The 27,818-nt window shown below is 33.8% G+C and overlaps 1 protein-coding gene across 1 annotated transcript in view; it reads left to right on the forward strand.

The window, feature by feature from the left end:
• Positions 1-27,818, forward strand: part of CAPZA2 (capping actin protein of muscle Z-line subunit alpha 2) — a 62,441-nt gene that overhangs the window by 12,690 nt on the left and 21,933 nt on the right. The window contains exons 2-4 of the mRNA XM_036905697.2: positions 17,190-17,253; positions 20,731-20,782; positions 26,403-26,466. Coding sequence (XP_036761592.2) covers positions 17,190-17,253; positions 20,731-20,782; positions 26,403-26,466 — 180 coding nt within the window. The remainder of the gene's footprint in view (positions 1-17,189; positions 17,254-20,730; positions 20,783-26,402; positions 26,467-27,818) is intronic.

A 27,818-nucleotide genomic window follows, 5' to 3' on the forward strand; every position in this document is an offset into this window, starting at 1 on the left:
TAATACATCATGAGGTTTTTAATAGCCTGATTTGAATGTTGAGTTTTCCTTTCTGTTGTGACCTTTTCTTCTGATTCATAAAGTTTAAGATATTCTGCTGTGTACAGTTGTACCACAGTGGATGGGAGATGGCCAGATTATGTGTATGCAGTGATATGGAGGCATGAAAGGAAAGAGTTACTGTTTGAGAGACTAAACAGAGTGGTGAGGCTCCAAGACTCTGTATATGTGGGATGAGAAAAAGAGTGGATAGGCTGTAGGAGCTGGAAAGTGGCAGAAAGAATAAAAAGGTCATAGCTATTACTTGAGTGCTTACTGCATGCCGAGCACTTTTCTGAGTATTATCTCATTTACTGCAAGTCAGGAAACTGAATTTAATTTGCTTTTTGTCATATAGGTAGGCAGTGGAACTGTAGTCTGAGTCTGTAGTCTTATTTAAGAGTTTATGCTGTTAACAATTACATTTTACAGACTTAAGATAAAATTAAAAGCCTTCTGTCATGCTAAGGACTTTGGACTTTATCTTGTTGGCAGTGGGGAACCATCAGATGATTTTAAGCAGGGGAAAAAAAACCAATTTGCATTGAAAAATGTCAGTCTAGTGGCAGGATGGAAAATGAATTTTGGATAAATGATGAGACTAGAGGCAGGACAGTATTGTAATAATCCCAGAACAAAGTGATTGGGCCTGAATGAAGTGGATTCAAAGAAAAAGGGGTTGGATTTGAGCAAAAGAGACAGACACTCATTGATCATGTGACTCACTGGGAAGAGGGGAAAATATGGAATGATTTCTAGATGGTGCCAATAATTTTATCAAGAACAGAAGAGAGTAGGTTTGGGTGAGACAGTCTGAGAGGTATTTTTGAGGCATTTTGATGGAGATTTCTAAGAAAATGTTATACTCAGAAAAATGGATCTTAATCTTGGAAGAGGTTGTGATAGGTGTATAGATTTGAGAGCTGTGGTTGTGTGTGGTGATACAGAAGCAGTGGAAGCAGATGAGATTACCTAGAGATTTTTGTTCCCAGTCTTCTGAATTATCACAGAAAGGTTATGCTGTACTGGGAAGCAGCTCTGTGAAAAGCCTTGGACTCTGAAGAATTGAAGTCATCTCAAGATTTCATTCGATCTCAATCTGGATGTGTTTTCTCTTTCATAAATGAAAGATAACAGCTCTCAAAGAGTAATTGTAGATAATATTTTATCTAACAGAGGCAGGGTTTTAAAAGGTTATGAAATAATAATATATTTCATCTCCCTTAATTTGCATATTAAAACAAGTTTATAGAAGTTAAACAATCAAAGTTTGGGTACAGATTATTTGTCTGAAGTTCTATTAAAAACGCAGATCTCCAGTGTACATCGCTACCACCATAGGAAAAAAAAGCTAGGAAACTAGCTTTTTGTCCTGTCTTGCTATTGCTGGTTTTTGAAGTGAGTAGAGTCAAGTAGAAAGGGAAGGGATGATTTCCAAGTAAGGAGAAAGGATGTCAATGTGTGGGAAGTAAATGCACTGCAAACAACACGGAAATGCATGGCCATAAGCCACCTTTGTTCCACTGTAGGGCACAAAGAAACTAACATGTAATGTGAAAGCGTCTTGTGTTCCAGCTATTTTAAAAATTTTTGGAACTATATAAATGCAAGTAGTCTTAGTACTACTATTACTACTGCTAATAATAATAGCTTATGTTATTATTTATTCACCCAAGTTCACATAGCTATTAAGTCCTGGAGATGAAAAGCCAACCCAATTGATCTGTATGCTATACTGCTTCTTTATCTTAGCATATGGTTTTGTGGTGTTGAGTATAGGTTATTTGAAAATTAGCAGTCTACATACAAAACTGCATTAGTAGTAACTATTTAAAATGTTTATTTCATCAAAATACTGCATTCCTTGATCATACTAAATAAATCAGAGTTTATTCTAGTTTATAGATTTACTCAACACATAGTAGCTATCTAATAAGTGCAGACTATAGGGCAGAGGCCACAGGAATCCTGCCTTGGAAGGAGATTGAATGTTCGTTCATTCAATGAATATTTGAAAGCCTATTTGCCAGTCACCATTCTAAGCCCTCAGATACAACAGTATGTAAGCAAAAATCTCATTCCCCTCAGGTTTGCTTTTTCTGTTCTTGCTGAATTTCTTTTGCTTCCAGACTAAATCAATGCTAGACATTGAGGAATTTGGAAGCAGAGGGGATGGAAAGTTAGCCAGTTTTTTTTTTTTAAGTAAGTCCAATAGGAGATTTTAATACAATTTTCTGAAACAAATTTTAACATATTTGCCTGTAAGATGATAAATGTGACTATACATATTTATAGGAATTTTGTTTTGTATTAAGTGGCTCTGTCAGCCGGGATTTTAATAAAGACTAATGAAGTCCCTTTTGCTTCAAATTTTGTGCGATACAGAGCTGAAGTGTAAGGATTTTTACTCATTTTACCCTGTATTGCTTACTTGGTCTACCCCCTTCTCTAGAACATCATACTTCAAGAATCCTTATCAGCTGAGTCTTCTCTACATACTGAAGCTATTTTATGAAAACTCTACATAGTTCAAAATGCTGAAATGTCATGGCTGTGGGGATTCTCAGGAAGGGGGCTTTCTAGGAGTGGTCATCTCTAGTTTTTCATTGTAAGCACTGAGATTCCCTTATAGATTGCACAGTAATAAAGAAATGGTGAGTACAATAAAACATTATCTGATCAGAGTCTTCAGCTTAAACAAGAATGACCCAATATTTGTTAAAAGACAGATGCCCTAGATAATAGAGATTTATGCTAACATTATACTATCTGTAATTCAGAATGAAAGCATAAATTCCTTAATTTTTGTTTCTTTACATTTTTATCAGTTTTTTTTCTGTTACTTTCAATTAAAAAAGCAAACGGTTGGGTAAATATATTTTTGTGGATTTTCAGCAATAAACATTAATATTAAAAGGTTTTGTGATTTATTGTTAATTAGAAAATAAGTGAATAATAGTATTTCATTTCTTGTCATGGTAAATAAGTGTTAAAATTAATATTTATAAATGAAGAATAAAAAATGAGATATGCAATCATATATATGATAATTTTTTTGCACTTTTTTCAGTCGAGATATAATTTACCTGCCATAAAATGCACAAGTCTTAAGTGTTCGTTCAGTTCAGTGAATTTTCACAATTACATATGCCCACGTAACCGCCATTCACTCAAAATAAAATGAAGAACATCATTCATCACCTCAGAAAGTTCCCTCATCCTTCTTTCTGATCAGTCCCTGTATGTCCTTTCTGAACCATACAACTTTTTATCACCATAGATTAGTTTTTCCTGGTTTTGGAAGTCATGTAAATGGAGTCACATATACATATTTTTTATGTGTGTATGGCATCTTTCCACTTTAAGCATATTTTGGAGATTTATTCATGGTGTTAACTTATATCAGTACTCCCATCTAATTATGTTTTCCTCTTGATGGATGCTTGGGGCTATTGTGAATAAGGCTGCTGTGAACATTCTCATGCATTCTATTTGTGGACATACGCATTCATTTCTCTTTATGTACAATACCTAGGGATGAAATTGCTGGATCAGGAGAACTTCTAAAGTAAATGGTTATATAAAGACAAGTTTTTTTTCATTTGAAAACTTGTATTAAAGAATTACAGCCCTCCTCAAACACAATTTGTTGTAGATGTTTAATGAAAATTTGAAGTGAAGTTAAATGTTTAGCCATAGACGAAACACCAGAAAGCACCCATTCACTTTGTTTGTATAAACTCTAAATTAGAACAGTTTAGTTTTGAGTTTCCAAAATCATAAGTTGGTTCAACTGTAAATAAGAATTGTAGCTAAGATTGTATGTTATTTAGAACTCAAGTAATAAAAATCCTCTGTTTAACCCAAAATTGCTTAACTTGATTTTAAGGAGACAGTGGCTCATTGTGAACTGCAACAGTGCCTAAATAACCATACTAGAATTTTTGTGTTTAATAAACATGAATTATTCATTACTTCCAGAGATAAACATTGGAAGTCTTTAAACAAAGTAAGTTGTAAGAACTGGAATATTAATTTAATTTCACATTACTTATGTAATATTTTCTTAGTGTTAGCCAGGGCCTGTATAGTATTAGGATAGCATTTCTTCGTGCTGCATACTGTTAATACTGCATATTCAGAAGTTCTTTGAGGAAGTTAAATTCTTTTGATTACTACCTAAACGATGACTGCTAAATTCACTAGGCACTTATGAAGGATTTTTGGAAATTCTTAAATGTATGATGTGTTTTTCATATCTGTCTGAAGTAAAGAAGTAATTAACATTTTCAAAATAGTGCTGAGTATGTGGCACTTCTTCCTTTTTCTTTATTTATTATTTCCCAGTGGGGAAAAGAGGTACATTTTTACAAATAGGATGTTTTCATTTATTCATATGACAATATAAAAAATAGATCTCTATCTCACTGTATCTCCGAGGGGTTCCCAGCCCAGGGCAAATAAAGCAGTGAAACCGGTAAAGCCGAAATTAGTCGGGGGAAAAGATCAAGTGGGAGGAACCAGTTTATTTGCTCACAGGAAGCCTGGCTCCCTTGGCCGCCTTTGCCGCCACTCTCTCTGACCCGCCTCTCCCTGTCCTGTAGTGCGCTCTCCTCTTCCCCGCCCCTTCCGCCGCTGCCCCAGCGACTGACAGGCACCAGACCAGTTACGCAGCGGAGGGGAGGAGAGAACAGCTTCTCCTCCACCCCTTGTAAACACCTATTGATACGGAAATGGACTAAGGCCAGGCGTGAGGTTCTGGAAATATTGCAGTTTTACTCAAACCCACATAATACATTAAAACCCCAAATGGACTGAAGACCTAAATGCAAAGGGCAAAACTTTTTAAAGTAAAAAAAAATGTAGGAGAAAATCCCCACAACCTCAGAGTAGAGAAGGAATTTTTTTTCCCGCTCTCTAAATATTTCACTGTGTTCAGTGCTTTCTCTTACTTTACTACACCATAATTATCAAAATCAAGATATTAAACAGTGATACAATACTATAATCTACAGACTGTTTAGATTTCACCAATTGCTGGTATAGGATCATATTGAACATTGTTGTAATTGTCTCTTTGGTCTTTAATCTGGAGCAGTTACTCATCATTGTTTGTCTTTCATGGTTTAACACTCTTGGTAGAGTACAAATTTTGGAGACTGTCCCTCAATTTCTTTGACATTTCCTTGTGATTAGATTCAGCCTATGAAATTTTGGCAGGAGCATCACTGGAGTGATACTGTGTTCTTGGTGTATACTGTTAGGAGGTCCATGATGTCAGTTTTTTCTGTTACTTATGATAATCTTGATCATTTGGTTAAGGTGGTGGGTGGCAGTTTTCCTCAAAATAAAATGACTTGTTTGACCCTGTGTAGTCCAGAATCATGTGGAAAGGTACTTTCAGATCATGTGTATATGCTGCTGTTTTATCATATTGTTATCCACTAATTTTAACATTCATTGATGATTTTTTACCTGCAACAATTACTATGCTGGTCACCCTAGGTGATTTTCTAATTCAGTCATTCCTTTGACATTTCTTAGTTGAAATTCTACTATAATGCAGAACTTTCCCTTTCTCTCCTATTTGTTAATTTCTTTATGTCAGTATAGACACTTGGATTCTTATTTTATTCTATAGATTACTATCCATTCCTATCATTATTTGCTTTCTTGTTCAAATTGTGAAGTGCTTTTTTCATTTCAATATAAAAAAAGAAAACAGTGAATAATACTTTGATGTCATCTTAGACCTTTGATGGGCAGAAATTATTTTTCCTCAGGCTAATGTATACTAACATTTTGGATGTTGTTTTAAATGTACTATGTTATCTTCTATATAAGCAACTTTACAGTCACTTGTGGTATCTCTGTTTTATAAAAAGCACAAAGAATATACTTTTTATTTTTTGTATTTTATATAAAATAATATTTGGATCAAAGAGAAAGGAAAAATACAGCTTTTAGCTCAGGTTAGTACATTAAGCTCAACATTAATAGGTTAACTTTTGGTGCAGTTATTATGAGGTATGCATGTCAGCTGCTAGTGAAGAACATAACAGAGTTAATCTCCCATCTAGCCACACCTTCCCAACAAAACCGGCTCCTCCCCCTCAGTCTAGAATTGCAGTTTAGAAATACAGTAAAAGTAGTAACTCTTTACTGAATCTGATTCCAATTTAGGACTTGAGTTTGAATAATATGTGGAGGAAGATAGTGGCTAATGCAGAAGATGTAGCAGTGGGCCTAGGAATGTATCTAATAATTCACTGGACTCTTCAGAAAAGCTGTTATGTTCCCAGGGAACAATGTATGGTAGAGGAACTTTGAAAAAATGTTTTCAGTTATTTTCAGAAATTCATTCTTCTCTTGGGACCTCTTGTCAGATTGTATCACCATTTTTCTTTGTTGGATTTGGAAGTGGGCTAGAATAAATAATATCTTAATGAAAAAAAAGTCAGCTAGGAAGGATGGATGTCAGGGAATGTTGTCTCTAGCAGTGTTTAATACCCTGATGATTGAACAGTTTCTTAGGAAAACAGGCCTTATCGTAGCAGACATACTTTTCTTTAGCACCTGAGAAATTCAAAATTCATTCTTTTTAGCTGTTGAAATTCACAAAGACCATATTAAAATACTTTGTGCATAGCTAGTATGATCCAAGCAGTTTTGGTTTCTTAGTCAGACAGCTCCTATGACCTTACTGGTACTTCTTTTGACCCACCATTCACTTTGGATATTGTGAGCAGTCTATTAATTCCTTTTGGTTATTCTATACATTGAGAGCAATAGCAAGGGCAGAGAAGTCTAACTAGTTGTATCACTAAATATGTTTTATATATATATATACACACACACACACACACACGCATATCTGCTTGCTTTCAGTACCTTAATTTTGCCAGTTTTATAGGATTGTATAAGTATTTAGGAGTGTTAAAAACAAGTACTTCAATTCTGAGTTTTCAGAAGATATATTTGATAAATTAATCAGTAGGTTACCACAATTTTTATGTGTTGCCTGTGATAATGATTTAGACTTGGCTTCAGATACTTTCTAACAACTCCTTACCTCAACAGGAGGCAAAGGAGAAGAAGAGAATGAAGGGAATTGAGACATTTACATAATCATAATAGATTGCAATAGATGTTTAGCATGTACTGTCTTCCATACCCTGCTCTACCCTTGTCTGTTAAAAATGCTTTATCATTTGTCTTATGATTTTAATACTTGTAAATATTTTAGAAGAAAATAATTTTGAAAACAAAGTTCTTTTTTTTTTAAAATTAACATACAGTAACAGTACCCCCTTCTTTTTTTTTGGTGACTTACAACACATTTATAGATTCATGCAACTATTTTGGGTTGAGTTGTTCTCGTTAGGTTCTTGTCCCTGCCAAAACAAAGAATGGAAAGGTAGAGAGACAAATAGCAAAGCAGAGTGGCAAGTTATATTTGAATACACTCCAAGGGAGGAGTGAGCCAAAATTGCCAAACTGTTTTCCATAATGGTTTCACCATTTGCATTGCCACAGCACTATATTAGAGTTCTAGTTATTCTGTATCTTCACCAGCACTTGGTATTATCAGTCTTTTTTTTTTTAGGATGTTAGTAGTTCATGATTTCAGTATTCATTTCTCTAATGATACTGCATGTCCTTTTGTGCATTTATCTGTCTTTTGTATATCCTTTTTTAAATAAGTGAACCGTCTGTTCGGGTTTTTTGCTTACTGTTTCCTTACTGTTGAGTTTTGAAGGTACATATTATGGATACAAGTCCATTGTCAAATAAGTGATTTGCTAATATTTTTTCCAGGTTGTAGCTTCTCTTTTCATTCTTTTAATAATGTCTTTAACAGAGCAAAAGTTTTTAATTTTGATGAAGTCAGTTTATAAATTTCTTTTTAAATACATGGTTTTAGTGCAATGTCTAACAATTTGCCTAACCCCAAATCATGAAAATTTTGTTTTCCTTTAATTAAAAAAAAATTTATTGTAGTATCATTGATACACAGTCTTATGACCATGGCAAATACACAACTCAGTGATTCATTTTTCACCTATATTATCAATTCCTTATCCCCTCGAGTGCAGTCACTGTCTATCATTGCAGTAACATGTTACAGAGTCATTAATGGTATTCTCCATGCTGTACTACTGTCCCCTTGACCTACCTATATTGCGATTGTGAATTATAGTGACCCTTATTCCCCTCCCCTACCCCTTCTGTTTGGTAACTACTAGTCCCTTATTGGTGTCTATAAGTCCACTGCTGTTCTGTTCCTCTGTTTGGCTTTGTTTTTATACTCCACAAATGAGTGAAATCATTTGGTATTTGTTATTCTCCACCTGGGTTATTTCACTGAGCATAATACCCTCTAGATCCATCCATGTTGTTGCAAATGGGAGGATTTCTTTTCTTTTTATGGCTGAATAATATTCCATTGTGTGTATGTACCACATCTTTATCCATTCATCTGTTGATGGACACTTAGGTTGCTTCCATATCTTGGCTGTTGTAAATAGTGCTGCAGTAAACACAGGATTGCATATGTCATTTCAAATCAGGGATCTTGATTTCTTCAGGTAAATTCCTAGAAATGGAATTACTGGGAAAAATGTTATTTCTATTTTTAGTGTTCTGAGGAACGTCCGTTTTGCTTTCCACTATGGTTGAACCAATTTACATTTCCACCAACAGTGTAAGAGGGTTCCCCTTTCTCCACATCCTGACCAGCATTTGTTGTTTCTTGTCTTTTGAATGTTGACCATCCTAACTGGTGTGAGGTGATATCTCATTCTGGTTTTAATTTGCCTTTCTCTGATGATTGTTGATGTGGAGTATCTTTTCATGTGCCTGTTGGCCATCTGAATTTCTTCTTTGGATAAGTGTCTGTTCTAGATGGAAATGTTCCTAAGGCTTTTTTAATTGGGTTATTTGGTTTTGGGTGTTGAGGCATAAGAGTTCTTTATGTATTTTGGATGTTAACCCCTTAATGGATAAATCATTTACAAATATATTCTCCCATACTGTAGGATACCTTTTTGTTCTACTGATGGTGTCTTTTGCTGTACAGAAGCTTTTTAATTTGATGTAGTCCCATTTATTCATTTTTTGCTTTTGTTTCCCTTGCCCGAGGAGATGTTTTCAGGGAAAACATCGCTCATGTTTATATTCAAGAGATTTTTGCCTATGTTTAGTTCTAAGAGTTTTATGGTTTCATGACTTACATTCAGGTCTTTGATCCATTTTGAGTTTACTTTTGTGTATGGAGTTAGACAGTAATCCAGTTTCATTCTCTTACATGTAGCTGTCCAGTTCTGCCAACACCAGTTGTTGAAGAGGCTGTCATTTCCCCATTGTATATCCATGGCTCCTTTCTAGTATATTAATTGGCCATATATATGTGTGGGTTTATATCTGGGCTCACTATTCTGTTCGATTGATCTATGGGTCTGTTCTTGTGCCAGTACAAAATTGTCTTGATTACTGTGGCTTTGTAGTAGAGCTTGACGTTGGTGAGAAAAATCCCCCCAGCTTTATTTTTTCCTTCTCAGGATTGCTGTGGATATTCGGGGTCTTTTGTAGTTCCATATGAATTTTAGAACTATTTGTTCTAGTTCCTTGAAGGATGCTGTCAGTATTTTGATAGGGATTACATTGAATTTGTATATTGCTTTAGGCAGGATGGCCATTTTGACAATACTGATTCTTCTGATGCATGAGCGCGGGATGTATTTCCATTTATTGGTGTCATCTTTAATTTCTCTCATGACTGTCTTGTAGTTTTCAGAGTAGGTCTTTCACCTCCTTGGTTAGGTTTATTACTAGGTATTTTATTCTCTTTGATACAATTGTAAATGGAGTTGTTTTCCTGATTTCTCTTTCTGCTAGTTCATTGTTACTATATAGGAATGCAACAGATTTCTGTGTATTAATTTTGTATCTTGCAAACTTTGCTGAATTCAGTTACTAGTTCTAATAGTTTCTTGGTGGAGTCTTTAGGGTTTTCTATGTATAATTATCATGTCATCTGCATACAGTGACAATTTAACTTCTTCCTTACCAATCTGGATGCCTTTTATCTCTTTTTGTTGTCTGATGGCTGTGGCTAGGACCTCCAGTACTATGTTGAATAAAAGTGGTGAGAGTGGGCATCCTTGTCTTGTTCCCAACCTTTGAAGAAAAGCTTTAAGCTTTTTGATATTAAGTATGATGTTGGCTGTGGGTTTGTCATATATGGCCTTTATTATGTTCAGGTATGTACCCTTTATACCCATTTTGTTAAAGAGTTTTTATCATGAATGGATGTTGAATTTTGTCAAATGCTTTTTCAGCATCTCTTGAGATTATCATGTAATTTTTCTTCTTTTTGTTGACATACCATCCTTGCATCCCGGAATAAGTCCCACTTGGTCATGATGGATGATCCTTTTGATGTATTTTTTAATTTGGTTTGCAGATATTTTGTTGAGGATTTTTGCATCCATGTTCACCAGGGATATTGGTCTATAATTTTCTTTTTTTTGTGGTGTCTTTGGTTCTGGTATTAGAGTGATGCTGGCCTCATAGAATGAGTTTCCCTCCTCTTCTACTTTTTTGGAATACTTTACTAATTCAATTTTGTTGCTGGTCATTGTTCAGATCTTCTGTTTCTTCCTGGGTCAGTCTTGGAAGGTTGTGTTTTTCTAGAAAGTTGTCCATTTCTTCTGGGGTATCCAATTTATTGACATATAACTTTTCATAGTATTCTCTAAGAATTCTTTTTATCTCTGGTATCTTTATTTCTGTTGTGATTATTCCTTTTTTGTTTATTTGTGTACACTCTTTTTTTCTTGATAAGTCTGGCTAGGGGTTTATCTCTTTTGTTTATTTTCTCAAAGAACCAGCTCCTGGTTTTATTGATTCTTTCTATTGTTTTATTCTCAAATTTTATTTATTTCTGCTCTGCTCTTTATTTTTTCTGTCATTCTACTGACTTTAGGCTTCATTTGTTCTTCTTTTTCTAGTTTCTTTAATTGTGAGTTTACACTGTTTATTTGGGATTGTTCTTGTTTCTTCAGGTAAGCCTGTATTGCTGTGTTCTTTCCTGTTAGAACTGCCTTCACTGCATCCCACATGTTCTGGGCTGTTGAGTTGTTGTTTTCATTGTCTCCGTATATTGCTTGGTCTCTTTTAATTTGGTCATTGATCCATTGATTATTTAGAAGCATGTTGTTTAGCCTCCATGTGTTTGTAGGCTTTTTGTTTTCTTTGTGTAATTTATATCCAGTTTCAAACCATTGTGGTCTAAGAAGCTGCTTGATACAATTCCAATCTTTTAAAATTTATTGTCTCTTTTTGTGGCCTAGTATGTGATCTATTTTGGAAAACATTGTATGTATCTACACTTGGGAAGAATGTGTATCCTGCTGCTTTTTGGTGGATGTTCTGTAGATGTCTGTTAGGTCCATCTGTTCTAATGTGTTGTTCAGTTCTTATGTTTCCTTACCTGTTTTCTGTCTGGTTGGTCTGTTGGTGGTATGTTAAAGTCTCATAAAATGAATGTATAGCAGTCCATATCCCCCTTTAACTATTAGTCTTTGTTTATATATTTGGGTGCCCCTATGTTGGGTGTGTAGATATTTATAATGGTTATATCCTCTTGTTGGACTGACTCCTTTATCATTATGTAATGTCCTTCTTTGTCTCTTGTTACTTTCTTTGTTTTGAAATCAGTTTTTGTTTGATATATATACTGTTACTCCTGCTTTTCTCTATTTTTGCATGAACCATCTTTTTCCATCCCTTCACTTTTAGTCTGTGCATGTCCTTTGGTCTGAGGTGAGTCTCTTTTAGGCAGCATATAGATGGGTCTTGTTTTTTTATCCATTCTGCCACTCTTTGTCTTTTGATTGGTGCATTCAGGACATTTACATTTAAGGTGATTATTGATATATATGTATTTACTGCCATTGTAGGCTTTAGATTTGTGGTTACCAAAGGTTCAAGGATATCTTCCTTACTATCTAACTGTCTATCTTAAATTGCTGATTACTCCTTTTCAAACACAATCTAAAAGTACTTTCTTTTCCCCCTTCATCTTCTTCCTCTTCCACACTTTGTATGTTAGGTGTCTTATTCTGCACTTGTGTATCCCTTGACTGATTTTCTGAGTAGTTGATTTAAGTTTGTACTTGCTTGGTAATTATTTGGTCTACTACCTTTACTTTGGGTTTATTTTCTGTGGTGACAGCTATTTAGCCGTAGGAACATTTCCATCTAGAGCAGTCTCTTTAACATATCCTGTAGGGCTGGCTTAGTGGTGGTGAAGTCCTTCAACTCTGAGTTAGATGATAATCTTTCTGGGTAGAGTATTGGTTGGAGGCCCTTCTGTTTCATTACATTAAATATATCAGGCCACTCCCTTCTAGCCTTTAAGGTTTCTGTTGAGAAGTCTGCTGATAGGCTAATGGGGTTTCCTTTATAAGTAATGTTTTTTCTTTCTGGCTGTTTTCAGTATTCTCTCCTCGTCCCTGATCTTTGCCATTTTAATTATTATATGTCTTGGTGTTGTCTTCCTAGGGTTCGTTTTGTTTGGTGCTCTTTGAGCTTCCATGACCTGAGTGTCTTTTCCTGCCTTTTGGGGAGCTTTTCAACAATTACTTCCTCAGAGAGACTTTCTATCCCTTTGTCTCTCTCTTCTTCTTCTGGTACCCCTATTTTGTGAATATTGTTTCATTTGGATTAGTCACACAGCTCTCTTATTATTGTTCATTCTTTGAGATCCTTTTTTCTCTGTTTTTGGCTTCATTGTTTTCTTGCTCCCTAATTTCCAGTCTATTTACAACTTCTTCATCTTGTGAAAGCCTGCTAGTAAATCCTTCCATTGTATTTTTCATTTCAGATACTGTGTCTTCAGCTCTGAGTGACTTTTTTAGAGGTTGTCTATTTTTTGTTGTCCTCCCAGAGATCTTGAATATTTTTCTGTAGATCCGTGAGCTTGTTTATAACTTACTTTGAAGTCTTTATCAAGAAGATTGGTTGTTTCAGTTTCACTCACCCCTCTTTCTTATTTTGTCTTGTAGTTTTGTTTGGACCAAGTTGCTCTGCCTTTTCATTTTTTTTAGTGTTTCCTTTGGAATGATAGCTTTATGGAGGAGATGCCATCTAGTGCCCAGAAGCTCAATTTCTTGTGCAGGAGCCCCAGCAATTGGCATGCAGTGGGCAGGGCTCCTTTCTCTCTGGCTTGTGATCTGATATCAGGTGGGCTATGTGAGCTGCAACGCCTGCCTGCACTGTCGGGTCAAGTGGGCTGCATGGGCAGGAAGGAGCTTCCAGTGCTGCACTACTAGAGCTGCTGTGAGTATACTGCCCTCCCCATCCCCCCCACAGCAATGGTGGGGGCCATAGGTGAGCAGACCAGAGCCTGCCAGGAGGAGGGAGCTCACAGGGCTGGCTCCCAGAGGCAGTTTCCTGGTTGTTCCTGAGCAGAGAACTCTGTGTAACCCTTGCTCCTCTGGCACCCCTCTAGCTGCTAGGAAGTCTTTCAAATGGCCCACTTTGCTTTTGTCTCAGGGGCCAGTAGAGCATATCTATTCTCCACAAGCAACTGGAATCTCAGCCTCTTGGAGTGTTTTGCCTGTCTTTGTTGTCCAGCTCCCACTAATCATGAAAGTACCATGTAATGTGAGTTCATGTTCCTGGATCAGATCTCCTGGGCCAGGTGTTAAGTGGTCCTGGGCTCCTATGCCCTTCCTGCTCTGTTCCTCTTCCTCCTGCCTGTGGGCTGGGGTGTGGGGAGAGCTTTAGTTCTGCCAGAGGCATTGTCGCTTTACCCTTTTCTGTGAGGTATTCTCTTCTTCCCCAGCTATAGGTACCCAGTTCTACAGCTTTCAGGTCATCTTCAGGTTTAGTTGTATTTGCTGTATTTTTGTGTTCTGTGTGATTTTGGAAGGACGAATTCCTTGCCTTTTTGCACCGCCATCTTTTTCCCAGAATCTAATTTTTTTTAAGATTTATGTTTTACTTTCAGAGCTATGATCCATTTTGACATAATACAAAATTGTGAAGTTCATTCAGATTGAGGTTCATTTTTGTTGCTCATGAGTATTTGTTTGAATATTATTAGTTGAAAAGAAAAAACATCCTTTCTCCATTGAATTGCCTTTTGCACTTTTGTCAAAAATCATTTGGCCATATATATGGGTATGCTTTTGGACTCTTCTGTTCCATTGTCTCTCTATCCCTTTACCAATACCACATTGTCTTAATGACTGTAGCTTTATATTAAGTCTTGAATTCAGGTAGTGTTAATTCTTTTCTTTTTTTTTTCAAAATTTTTCTGACTGTTCTAGTTCATTTGCCTTTACTTCTTCGTGTTTATCATTAAGGGAGTGAAATAATACATTTCGTTCTCTAATTTCCTACTAAAATCACTTTTGCAATACTATGGTGTGTGTTCATATGTGTGTGTGTTTGTTATTTTGGGCATCAGTGATTTTTTAATTTTGCTTATATTTTGGAAGGAGGAGGTATTAAAACAACATGGTCAAAATCTTCATTCTTTGCATTCTTCAAGTACTGAGAAATAATAATATAGAAAGCATATCAATGTTAGAATCAGCTTGTAGTCCTGCTTGGATTTTGATTGGGCCTCTATTGACTCTAGAATAGTTTGGGAAAAATTGTTATTTTCAGAGTATTTTGTCTTCCAGTCCATGAGCATAATATATCTTTCCACTTATTTAGCTCTCCTTTGATTCTTTCATCACTAGTTTGTGTAGTCTTCAACATTCTAACCCTGTGCATATTTTGTTAAGAGTTATACCTAAGTGTTTTGTACTTCTATGGGGTTTTTTTTGGATTCCTTGATTTTTCATTGTAAACAATCATGTTGTCTGCAAGTAGAAAGTTTAATTTATGAAATGCCTTTCATTTATTTTTCTTACTGCATTAAGGCTACTGTATGAGGTTGAATAGGAGTGGTGAGAACAGATATTTGTCTTGTTCCTGATTTTAGGGGGAAAGCACTAAGATTTTACCATTAAGGATGATGTTAGTTTGTAAGCTTTTTTGTAGGTACTTTTTTCAGATTCAGGACTTTTCTTAGTTTGCTAAGAGTTTTTAGCATGATTGATTGTTGACTGTTATTAAGTAGTTTTTTTGCATCTATTGAGATGATCTGTGATTTTTCATCTTTAATCAGTTGATACTGTAAATTGCTTATCATTGACTTTTCAAATATTGAAACAAGCCTGCATATCCAGGATAAAGCCACTTGTTCATGACATGTTATCCTATATATTGTTGGGTACAATTTGCTAGTATTCTATTGAGGATTTTTGCATCTGTGTTCATGAGAGATTTTTGGTTTGTGGGCTGTGTTTCTTGTAGTCTCTAGTCTTTGACATAGGGTAATGCTATTCTCTTAAAGCAAGTTGTAAGGTGCAATTCTGTTTTCCAGGAAATTTGCATAGAATTATTTAAGTGTTTAGTATAAGAAAACCTGGAGATTTATTTGTTGAAAGGCTTTTAACAACAGATTCAGTTTCTTTAATAGATCTAAGACTACTCAGGTTATGTATTTCTTTTTGAATGAACTTTGGTTTTTGTGTCTTTCAAGGAATTTGTTTCACTTAAGTTGTTGCTATTGACATTTAATACCAAAAAAGAGTTTATACTGAGGCAGTTGTTTGGTACTACATTGTCACATTCTGTTCATATTTTGGTAGCAGGATTTTACTCATTCTACCAAAACTGTTTGGATTCTGAGAAGCAGCATAATGTGTTGAATAAATTCAGGAATCAGGCTGAGTTACTTAACCTCTCCTGCTTCAGTTGCCTCATCTAAAAATGTGCAAGTGTAATAGTAATTATCTCATAGGGTTGTTGGAAGAGTAAATAGCATAATACATGTAAAGTGCTTGGTAAACACTAATTTAAATAATCCCATTTTTAAAGCCATTATCACCGTTATCTCTCAGTGGTATCCAACAACAATCATAGATTTTATTTCAAACTTGTTAGTGTTCCAAACTACAAAAATTTTTGTTTTTGTTCAGACTTTTTTTTAAAAACTTTTTAAGGCCTTGTCACATATGTTGCCTCTAAGAACAGCTTCATTTTTGCCCTATATACCTCTTTTTTGTCTATCTTTCCTAAAAGCTGTATGTATACTTAGATGTATGCTCACATACACATACTATATATACACACACACACACACAAACATGTATAACTATTTTCTTTTCTATTATTTTTAGTTAACACATCAGAACAAACAGTGCTAGTAAAGTGGGAAATGTGAAATTAGTCAAGGCTTTGTTTTTGTCATGGATGTTCCCTCAATACTTGAATATGCATTAAAAAAAAATTCCCTGGAAAGATTGTTTAGCATTCCGGGGCCTCATTTCCAGTCTCTTCAGTTGGGTGAGGTGGGACCCACAGGTGTGCACTTCTGCCCACTTGTTCCAGGGTGGAACTTTCAGGAACACCACCCCAGCTTAGTCGGAGGGTGGGGTGCTGTGGCATGGGTGAAAAGCTCTTACAAATTCTTGAGACTCCTTCAAAGCATGTCATTTAAGCTCTCAGATGTATTTTCATTAGTGATTAATTTCTTTATCAAACATAACCTTTCTTCTCTTAAAATATGCCTGTGAGTACACCTGTTGATACTTTGTATCTCTTGCTTATCTTTGAACTAAAGCTTCTTAAGATCCAGTCAGGTCTCATGTTAAAAACAATTTGAATTTAGACCTTTTCTTCCCTTCTTTTCTACATTTTTCAGTAATTTGTTACTTTATATATACCAAAATACATCTGTTTTCTTCATTGTACCTATTTCTTCACACACAAAATTTTCTTGATTGATAATTATTTTCAATTTTCATTTAAAAGAAAAATTTGCTTGTAAGAAGGTGTTTCTATGTAGGCAGCTTAGATTCCTTAAATGAATTATCTATTTTATCTATGTTCAGCCTGTATATTGTGATACTAAATGATAAAAACTACTAAACTTAAGATGTTTGAGTAAAGTGTCACTATCTTTAAAATCTTCTTAAGCCATTTTCAGTAGAACTTTGGTGTGATATAATTTTGCATCGTTTTTGGTTATTTTAGCAGACGCCTATACCATTGGAACATTTATATCTTCATTTCTATTATAGGTGCGTATAGCAGCAAAATTCATCATTCATGCCCCTCCTGGAGAATTTAATGAGGTGTTTAATGGTGAGTGTTTAATTCATAACATAAGACTTGATAGATCAAACACTCTTTTTTTAAAGAATAAATTACAATTACATAACCAAAATAAACTAAGGAAGTTATGTAAAAAAATCTATATTTTCTGAATTACAATGAAAATTTTTGTCATTCTGCATTTTGTAATAGCTAGAATATAGTGTATTTATGATATGTATGATAATTATATTTGAGTAAATTAACCCTCTTAAAAGAGGGTTAATTTTAACTGTTCTTCAGAATTGTGGAATACATTTTTAAATTTCTTTTAAAGAAAAACCTGCTAGATATATGAACAACAAAGGGGAGGACAATGTTTCACCATCTTCTTTCACCTTGCTTAGATGGCAGCACATGTAAAATCAGTTTGTTATTTAAATTGTATCTCATAAATTAGTTTCTTTAAACCTCATAGGCAAACATTTCTATGAATGTTCACCCACAGACCAAAAATATAAACTGTTGTATAGTCTCCTGGTTGCCGAAAAACTAACAATAGCTCCTCTTTAACAGAAATAATGATATGTTTGAAGTAATCACCAGAAAAATGGCCTGCAGTAATCTTTTTATAAAACTTTTACTGTGGAGCTTTAAGAGTATGCTATCACAAATAGTTTAAATGTTTTATTCTATTTCATATATATTTGGCCTTCACCATATCGTAAATTAAAACTGATTTACACATAGCTCTTAAATACCATTTTTTAAACATTCTTCTCCAGAGAGAACATTTTTTTAATCACTCATTTTCATTCATCATGTAAGATATAATGGAATCTCATCTCAGAAAAGTTTTGAAAGTCAAAAAATCAGGAAAAATTGCATAAAGTTAAAAATTACCCTTAAATATCCCTTTAATTATCCACCAACTATAATAATATATGATTTAGTACATACAATTAATATATGGTGATTGTTATGAATTAAAAAATTTAACCACTGAGCTACACTTAGAGAAAGAATGGCAGATCTGCATTGTAAAAAATATGGAAATTAAAATTACTCTGCCTTTTAAGATAACTACAAAGTCTCGAGCAGTGAATTGGGAAGTTGGGGAAAATTCACAAGTACTTATGCTTCATATGGGGTTTAACTTCTGTTTTAATATTTAACTGCTATAACCTAAATATACATGAATACATTTGATGATTGGGGCATTAAAGAAGATAGAGAATCTTTTCTCTTTAGGTTCCAAAAGTTGGCACATAAGTTAAATTGATAATGGTGAAGCTGCTCTAAAGTCAGTAGCCCCCAAACTCCTGTACAAGGCATAGAACCAAGAATAAGTTATAATTCGAAGTTTTCCACTTAACTGGTCTTACCCTGAATTAAATGCCCTCCAAAGGTGTTAATCAGATAGGTCCTTAAAAAATATGAGTCCTAAAAATTGTTTTTCTAAGTCTCATTGGAAAATGGTGTTGAATTAATGTTATGTGTTGAGGTAAATTTAGGAAGAGCCATTCAGTAGGCCTGGAGTGTGGACTCAGCTTGGAATAGAAGTAGGATAAAGAATATTATGTAAGTTTTAACTGAGGGGGCATTGTAGAGTTAGGGAGAAATCTAATACAAATTTGATTATTTTCATTGCTATTTTTGTTGATAATATTGAATCAGAATGATTCCAAGAGAAGCCATGAATTTCAAAGTCATAAAATCTTACCGATTAAGTGATTCCCATATGCTATTTCATACACTGGTACTTTAGAATCATAGATTCTGGTCTTTATCCTCAGAAACTGATTTGGTAGATCTGGGCTGGGTCTTTGAATTGTATACTTTTTAAAAAAATTTTCCACCATGTGGGTCTGATATGTAGCCTCGCTTGGAACCACAGCCAATCCCTCTTTAATAGTAGTATTTTTTTTTTTTAATTCAAATTCTCTGCCTTCCTATTTCCTCCACTGTACTCTCCTTAAGGTAAAAACTATGGACTTTCTTTCTAGAGTAAAACTACTGGATCAAAACAGATCCTGCTTTTAGATTATTTTCCCATTCAGTACTGGAAAAGATACACTACTAAGCAATACCATGTGAATAATTATGTTTTAAATATCAAAGATAAAAAAAGGTCATATTTATCAAATAGAACTTCCCAGTTGGTTTTGTGAGATAGGAATAACTATAATTGTAAATGTCTGTATTTTTAAAAAATAATTTTTAGGCAGAAGATGCCATTGTTTAAAATCAGTTAATTTAGAAATCAAATTAGTATTATTTTAATGGTTAGCAAAACATTGTTTTTAAAAATCAGGGCCTACTAGTGCAAATAGGTATGTAAATAAGCAATATTTTTTTCTTTTAGAATAGCTTTATTATTGTAAAAATGATTCATTGTCATTCTAAAATTTCCAAAGTGCAAAAAAGAATCTAAAGATCACATAAAATTCTACCCTCTATTTCTGTTTGAATGAAGTACTTCCAATGTCTTTCAGACATGTTTTATAATATTACATAACTTTGATAATACTATACATGCTGGGTTTTCCCTTTCCTATTTATTATATTGTGGATATATTTCCATGTTGATGAATATATATCTACATAATTTTTAATGGCTGCTCAATTTTAAGCTATTTACTAGAATTATATAGTATGTTTATATTTAACAAGTTTCTTAATTTAATGGGAGATACTTAAGTTATTTGAGTTATTTTCATATAATGAAAAATTTAGGATCATTGTTATATGTGCTTTATGATAGCAACTGTGTAAAATAATAGCCGCATGTGCAGGAGAAATAATGAAAGAAACCTAGAGTAGATTTTTGTTTGGTGAAATTGTGTTTTTTTCCCTTTGTTTTACAAACTGCTTGAATTTTCCAATAAAAACATTATTTTAAAAGTTGTGTTTTAATGATTAATAGGCATAATAACTGGGTCTAAAATTAGGGCAGAATTTAAAATCAATAACCAGTGTTAGATTCCTAAGGCAAATAAAGCAGTTATCCATGTCAAACTAAGTACATTCATCTGTGTTTGAGCGTGAGCTGTCTGAGGACAGAAGTGCTTACATCTGCACTCTGTTCACAAGCTATTTCTTGTTTAATTGCTTCTTCTGTAGGACAGATTCATTTGAAACACATGTTAGTGTTGTCAAACTAAGAGGTATAGTGCTGTATCTTCTGTATATCTTATCATCATACCATCTTTTTGCTGGAGCTGTTCTCCACTTTAGTTCTTTAGAGATAACATTACAGTCTGTCTGCAATGACTATTAAGGATATAAAATCACATGTATTTTCATTTCATTTTTCTCTCTATTTCCTACACAAAATATATATTTTTTATTATTTGTTAGTACTGTGCTATGTTTTTCTGGTTATTTTGGTCATCAGATTTATGTTTTGATCTTGCTGTCATATTGGGGGAATGGAGGGTTAATACATGACCAATACATGCCTTTATTACATAGACATTTCAGACATAGAAAAATAGTAATATAGAAAACACAATATTTGTTTTGCAGATGTTCGGTTACTGCTTAATAATGATAATCTTCTCAGGGAAGGAGCAGCCCAGTAAGTATTATATTATCATAACAAGTGACATGGGAAAAATATTGTCTTTAAAGTAGTTTTTAAGCACTAATTCCTGAAATAGATATTTGCACATCAAGTTCATATATATATATAATTTCATATATATGTATGTACTAGGCCAGAAGAGAAATATTTCTTATCACAGAGTGACATAGGGATGCAATTATAACAGAAAATACTCTATTCATTATATATTTGGGGTTTATATAGTAAATACTGCATTTTGGTATTTGCCAAGTTGGATAAAATCATTTTAGAAATTTTGGTTTTTCAAATTGTTATGAATTTTAATGCTATACGTTTTGTTACATGTTTGACTATAATGGATTTTTAAGGGTTAGGAGTTTATTTTATTCATCCATAAATACCTGATATCATACCTGATACATATTTACTTAATAAATATTTACTGAATTTGTAGGTGATTCAAACAACTAGGCAATTCTAAATCCTAGTACATTATCTGTAGACTAATGACCACATCATGACTTGCTACAACTATCCGAGGATTTCAAAGAAATAATTGATTCCATTCGCAACTCCAAGGTCCAGAGACCCATATTTGGGCTAACCAACTCCATTACTCGTTTGAAAATGATGAAATTAAGCAGATTTTTTAGGTGCTTTACAAAGAGTGTTTAGGGACCATCCAGTCACCTGCTTTCATCCTAGTATACTACACAGTATGCGATATCCTGACTAATGGGGAAATTTGTACTAATTCTGCATTTCTAACATTCGAAAGCTTTATCAAATCCATCCTTTACTGTCAAGCCTAATGAAGATAGAGGGTCACTAGATTTCTAGGCTTATCTGATTCTGCTTCTAATTTAAATACTGTAATTTTTGAATGGCAATTTTTACTTATTTTTTATTGTGGGAAAAATATAACATTTACCATTTTAAATGGTAATTCTTAGGTGTACAGTTCTTTGGCATTAAGTACATTTACATTGTTGGGTAATCATCACCACCATCCATCTCCAGCCTTTTATCATTTTCCCAAACTGAAACTGCATATTCATTAAATAATTTTCCATTCTCCCCCTCCTCTTCAATTCCTGGCAATCACCATTCTGTTTTCTGTCTCCATAAGTTTGACTTGTCTAGGTATCTCATATAAGTGGAATTGTACAGTATTTGTCCTTTTGTGACTGGTTGTTCTACTTGGCATAATGTTTTCAAAGTTCATCCATATTGTAGCATGTCAGAATTTGCTTCCTTTTAACACTGAATATATATACCACATTTTATTTATCCATTCATCTGTCAGTGGACAATTGGCCTGCTTCCACCCCTGTTAATTATTAAAGTGCTTTAAGAACATTTATTTTATACTTTTGACTTTAGTCACTAGCTTCTGAGTGAATGGCCACTTACTCCTAAGTTCTCCAAACCTTATTTAAATTATTTTTATATTTAAGTAATTTTCTTCATAATGGCTTAGAACATGTTGACAAAAAAAGTCTTATGGGAAAACAAAATATATAGCACTTATGAACTTTTAGCCACAGTACTTTAAACTTCCCCTCTGAGTTTTCTGTGGTAAATAAATATGTGGGTTGTTTCACATAGGTGCAAATATTAGTGGATATTTTTTCAAGTTAAAGTGAGAAAATTGATTCATTGAAAGATAAGTTTTTACCTGGCAGAATAAAGTTTAATGAACATCAGAGAAATATTCATAATAATATAAGTGATATGAAATAGTCATGCATTTAACTCAAAAATGATGAAAGCATTGAAATTTTATTTGTCCAGAGAAGTATTTGTCAGATGATGCTTGTTAAATTTAAATTAAATAAATTTGATTTGTTCTAAAAAGAAATTGGAATGAGTTGCATTTCTCTTTTCTTGTGAACCAAATTTCGGGGACATTTGTGGTGCACATTTCAGGAGATATATTCTTTGAAATGTCTGCTATTCTGATCCTGTAAGGAATTAAGTCTTTGGGGAATTCCATAACTAATGATAAAACAAGATGTTTGTGGTATAACCTCAAGAAAAATACATCAAAACCTTCAGTAGAAACTTCAGATTTTCTTGCATTTGGTTGTACTCTCAGTAAATTATTGCTAACTAGATGAACAGAGAAAATATTCTGTGTTGACTTCAGTAGTATTCTTCGCACAGATTTTCTCAAAACTTAAATACTGAAATTTGTTTTGTAGACATCTGAGGGTATCTGTGAAGTACAGAAGTACATGAGTTAAATCCTTGATTGACTTCAGAATTATATTATTCTGGTTCAGTGTCCTTTCACTGAAATAATTTTCAAGCAAAAATAGCATTACCCTCATTGTTTATTAGACTTGGGCTGAATTACTCTTAAAATATCTCCAAACCTGATTTTGACCCTCAAAATATACTATCACCTATGATTTAGGCAATTGAAAACTACAAAATGTAAGCTTAGAAAGCATCATAAAAACATTTGGAATATGTCCTCATGGCATTTTCATTGTAGTAAGTGCCTAGCCACAGTCCTGTTTCTTCTTCAGTTGCACTTCTTGATACGGAATTTCTTTTATACATCTTTTTCTCACGTATTTACACGTATTTTTCTCCTTTCTTCACCTTTTCCCTTTTGCTTTAACTCTTAATCTTTTTTTTTCCCTCATTCTATTTTTTTGTAAGGGGAAAAAACATGGCTATTATTTTCAAGAGTGGCTCTGATGGGACATCTTTACTAAAGGGCACAAATTCAGTATGGTTCATAGTAAACTTAGATACACTGAAGAGTTGGTATTTTTAAGTCTAGAACATTGAGAAATATCCAGAAATAGCCTTTTATTCTGCAGACATATGAATGCCAAACTTCACTGTGATGGTGAGATAAATAAGCCTCATAGGGATTTTCCAGTAGAGTCAGACATGTCCACTATCAGGCCAAATGAAATAAAATGTTATCATAATAGAGGCCTATCAAAGGCATTTGGAGCCCTAAGGAAGAAATTTTAAATTTTTGTTTAGAGGTGGGTTTTGAGCTGAGTTTAAATGAGGAACAGTAAATAAGGGGAATTACGTGTCTAAACTGAGGGAGCCATATGGTGAAAAGTGTAAGATGTGATTGGTGAATGACCAATAGTAAAGGGTATAAAAACCTAAATACAGGACAGGTGACTTAAAAAGCGATGATTGGGCTGTGGAATTCTACCAGGGCAGAAAAATCATTGTTTTCACTGTGTCTAGTATAGTGCTTAACAGCTGAATATTTGCACTGATGGAGGGTGGGTGAGTGGATGATGAGTGAGTGGCTGTGGAGTAAGTTTTCTGAACTTAAAGAGTCTTTGGAAGTCATCTAGTCCAAACCCCTCTTTTTATGGATGAGGTAAGGGGGCCCATACTAGCTAAGAATAGAGTTCAAATAAAATCTAGGCATTTTGTGTTTCAACTCCTTGGTTAGTTGGTATCTTTCCCACTGTACTGTGCAGTTGTCACCTGTTAACTTGCTTTGAGCATTTTAAGATAATTTTTTATGTATTTTGTGATCATTGTCTCCTTTTCAGATTTCCTATTCTTCCCCACTCCCAAATTATAGAGTACAGTAAAAGTCCTAGGACCAAATTACTATCTACATGTATTAATAAGCATATCTTTTAGTAGAAAATGAATCTTACATTCTAAGTGATATACAATACCTTTTAAAAAAATTGCTAATACCTGTTTTATGTAAATTCATTTAAGGGTTAACTGTCTAGCTATGTTGAGGCTATTCCTAGGAAAACTAGTTTTCATGAATTAAGAAAGTTTGAAGTGAATAAATACTCTCCCACCCCACCCCCACCCAAAGCATTTCTATATTTACCCCTGTCTTTTTTTGAATATGCCATGTCAGGAGTTTGACAGCTAGTAATTTCATTCTACTTTGCTCTTTTTACATTTACGGATATCCTGTTATCTCTTTAGTAGTGCTTGCTCAACTAAACATTCCTTTCTAAAGGAACCCTGGTAGCTCATACCTGAAAATTCGGTGGATGTTCTGCCATGCAGAGTAATCTGAAAAGCTTCCAACTAGATTAGATTGAGAGAGGTATTCTTGAATTTTAAAATCTCCACTGTCTTTTCCATTAAGTTGAAAATTCCCAGGTTGCAGATATAATAAACTACAGTGTGATCTTTATATGTATTTTTTTTAGGTTCTTAAAATTTTTATTTTATTTTGGTATCATTAATATACAATCACATGAGCAACATTTTGGTTACTAGATTCCCCCTATCATCAAGTCCCCACCACATACCCCATTACAGTCACTGTCCATCAGCATAGTAAGATGCTATAGAGTCACTACTTGTCTTCCCTGTGCTATACTGCCTTCCCCATGCACCCCCCCCAACGTTATGTGTGCTAATTGTAATGCCACTTATTCCCCTTCTCCCTCCCTTCCCATCCATGCTCCCCAGTCCCTTTCCCTTTGGCAACAGTTAGTCCATTCTTGGGTTCTGTGAGTCTGCTGCTGTTTTGTTCCTTCGGTTTTTGCTTTGTTCTTCTTTGTATGTATTTTTAGATAAGTTTTTGTACTATGAGAGTTCTTCATACAAATGTGCTATGTAATATATTATTCTTTACTCATGTAAGAGTAGAGAGAGAGGCTTTATTTTTGAATCCATCTCATTACCATTTTCTAGTTCAGAGTCTCAGCAGTTCTAACATGGATGTTTGCCTAATGATACCTAACTGCTTTTTCTGGCATTAGTTGCTCCACTGCCCAATTGTCATACACACTGCTGCCAAATTGATCTTCTTTAGCAGTAGTTCTAGCTTCTCCTTTCTCAAAAAACTTTTTTGATTGTTTTGTCTCTTAAGTGAAGTAATTATTCCATCATTTAGGGCCTTTCAGTTCACTTCAGCAAATATAAGTGAACACCTGCTTTGTGCCAGGCATTGAGCTTGGTACTTCCTGTGATGTTGACCTATCCTATCTTCTTCCCCTGTGTTTTGCTTATCCTCGTCCCTTTAATGGAAATACTCTTTTCTTCCCATCCCTCCAATATCTACAGGACCAGAGAGCCTACCCATTATTTCAAGGCTATTTCTAAGTGTGACATTCGTTATGACATCACCCCTAACTCTCTGTTCTTACCCTTATCTCAACAGAATGTAATTTAAAAACATATATATTCTCCATGATGCTTAATGGTCATTCTCTTATGGTACTTTCTACTTTGTATTACAGCTATATTATCTGTTACCTCCCCATTAAGCTGTAAGCCTTTTGATTATAGAATCTGTCTGATTACTTGTTGCATCTCTCATAGCACCTCCTGTTTCCTGTTACGTTGTATACTAAATATGTACTTTAATAACTGGATATGTAATCTTATAGATGGCTGATCTTTACTTTCAGAATTCCCAATTAGATTTACTGATTTAATTTTCTTCTGTTAAACATTGAAAGCTGGATATCATTTTTCAGTTTTAAAACTGCCGTATCTGTATAATATTTATAGTTAATATAAAATCAATAATGGAGAATTGTAGTTTTATTTAACTTGCCATATGTGAAGTGAAGGAGACTTTTATTGACAGTTGAATTATTTATGATTTTTTCAGAGGATTGAATATATAATTTTAAGTAAAGGCATTTTTCCTTTTTAGTGCATTTGCACAGTATAACTTGGACCAGTTTACTCCAGTAAAAATTGAAGGTTATGAAGATCAGGTATGTTTCATATCAACACAGGATCTGGATATTCTTTGTGTCATTTATAATGGTTAATGTATCCTACAAGAATTGTGAAATGGTATGTTTAAAGAGAAAAAAATATTCATTGTAATCATAGCCACTTAGGGGCAAAGTGATTGAAAATGTAATTTCTTTTGTTGAGACCAATATGCTGTTAGCAGAAAGTTTCTCTTAGGAATATTCAAATTTAATTGTTTTAAGATTTTTAGCAAATAATTGATTTATATCTTTCATGTTTTTTATAGGAAAAAAAATTATATTTAATCCCAAATCTAGAATATATATTAGTAAGATTTATATCAAAGTTTGGTTGCTCTGGAATTCTATAATTCTTCATGTGAGTTTAGTAATTATTAAATCTTATCTTTCCAAAATGTAAGTTAGAATTGCTAAGAAAACATCACAAAACATCACATTTTTTTTATTTTTTTATTTTAGAATGACTAATAATTAAACAGTGCTTGTATTTATTCATAAATGCTTATGTTATATAAAACAATAGGAAGAAGAATCTGCTGGTAGAACATAAAAGAAAGTAGTAAAATTAGCTCTTAGTGGCTAATTTGCAAAGCTTGCATTTGGTATTATTCATTAGGGCATATGTAGTCTTGTAGTTGTAGGGGAAAGAGAGACACTAGACAGATATGTATATAAAACATAAGCTTTACATACATAGATATGCATGTGTGCATATACAAACATATATATAAAGCTATATAGCGTTTTCATTTTATGAATCTCCTAAATTTCCTCTCTTGGGAGATTTTGTTTTTATTTTTATTTTTTTGATTAACTGTTATAAAAAATGCTATATTGTGTATATTTGTACCTCTGGGTACATTGGCTTTTGTTTTCTTAAGATAAATCCGTAAAGGAAGATTTGCTGGGTCCAGGGGATGCATCTTTTAAAAATGTTGGATAGCTCCCGGACTCCTTCTTTGAACCTAGCATAATTTTAATACTTAAACCTAATAAAGATGAAACAAAAAAGGCAAACTACCCTAATCTCCCATAGGACTATAGGTTTAAAAACCTTAAATAGATAGTAACAAATAAAATCCAGAACTATATCAAAAGAATAATATGCCAAGACTAAATAGAATTTATTACAAGGATACAAGAGTGGTTCCAGGTAAGGCAATATATTAGTCTTAATCTATTAACCCACAAATTAAAGAGAATAACCTTATGATATATCAGTAACAGTGAAAAGGGTTTTAAAAAATCCAGCAGTTAGTCCTCATTATAAAAACCCTAAGTAAAATTAGGGACAGAAGAAAACCTCTTAAATATAAGACTATTTAACAAAAACCAATAGTAAATATCAT

Source organism: Manis pentadactyla, chromosome 7 (assembly GCF_030020395.1).
Source record: "Manis pentadactyla isolate mManPen7 chromosome 7, mManPen7.hap1, whole genome shotgun sequence".
Lineage (NCBI taxonomy): Eukaryota > Metazoa > Chordata > Mammalia > Pholidota > Manidae > Manis > Manis pentadactyla.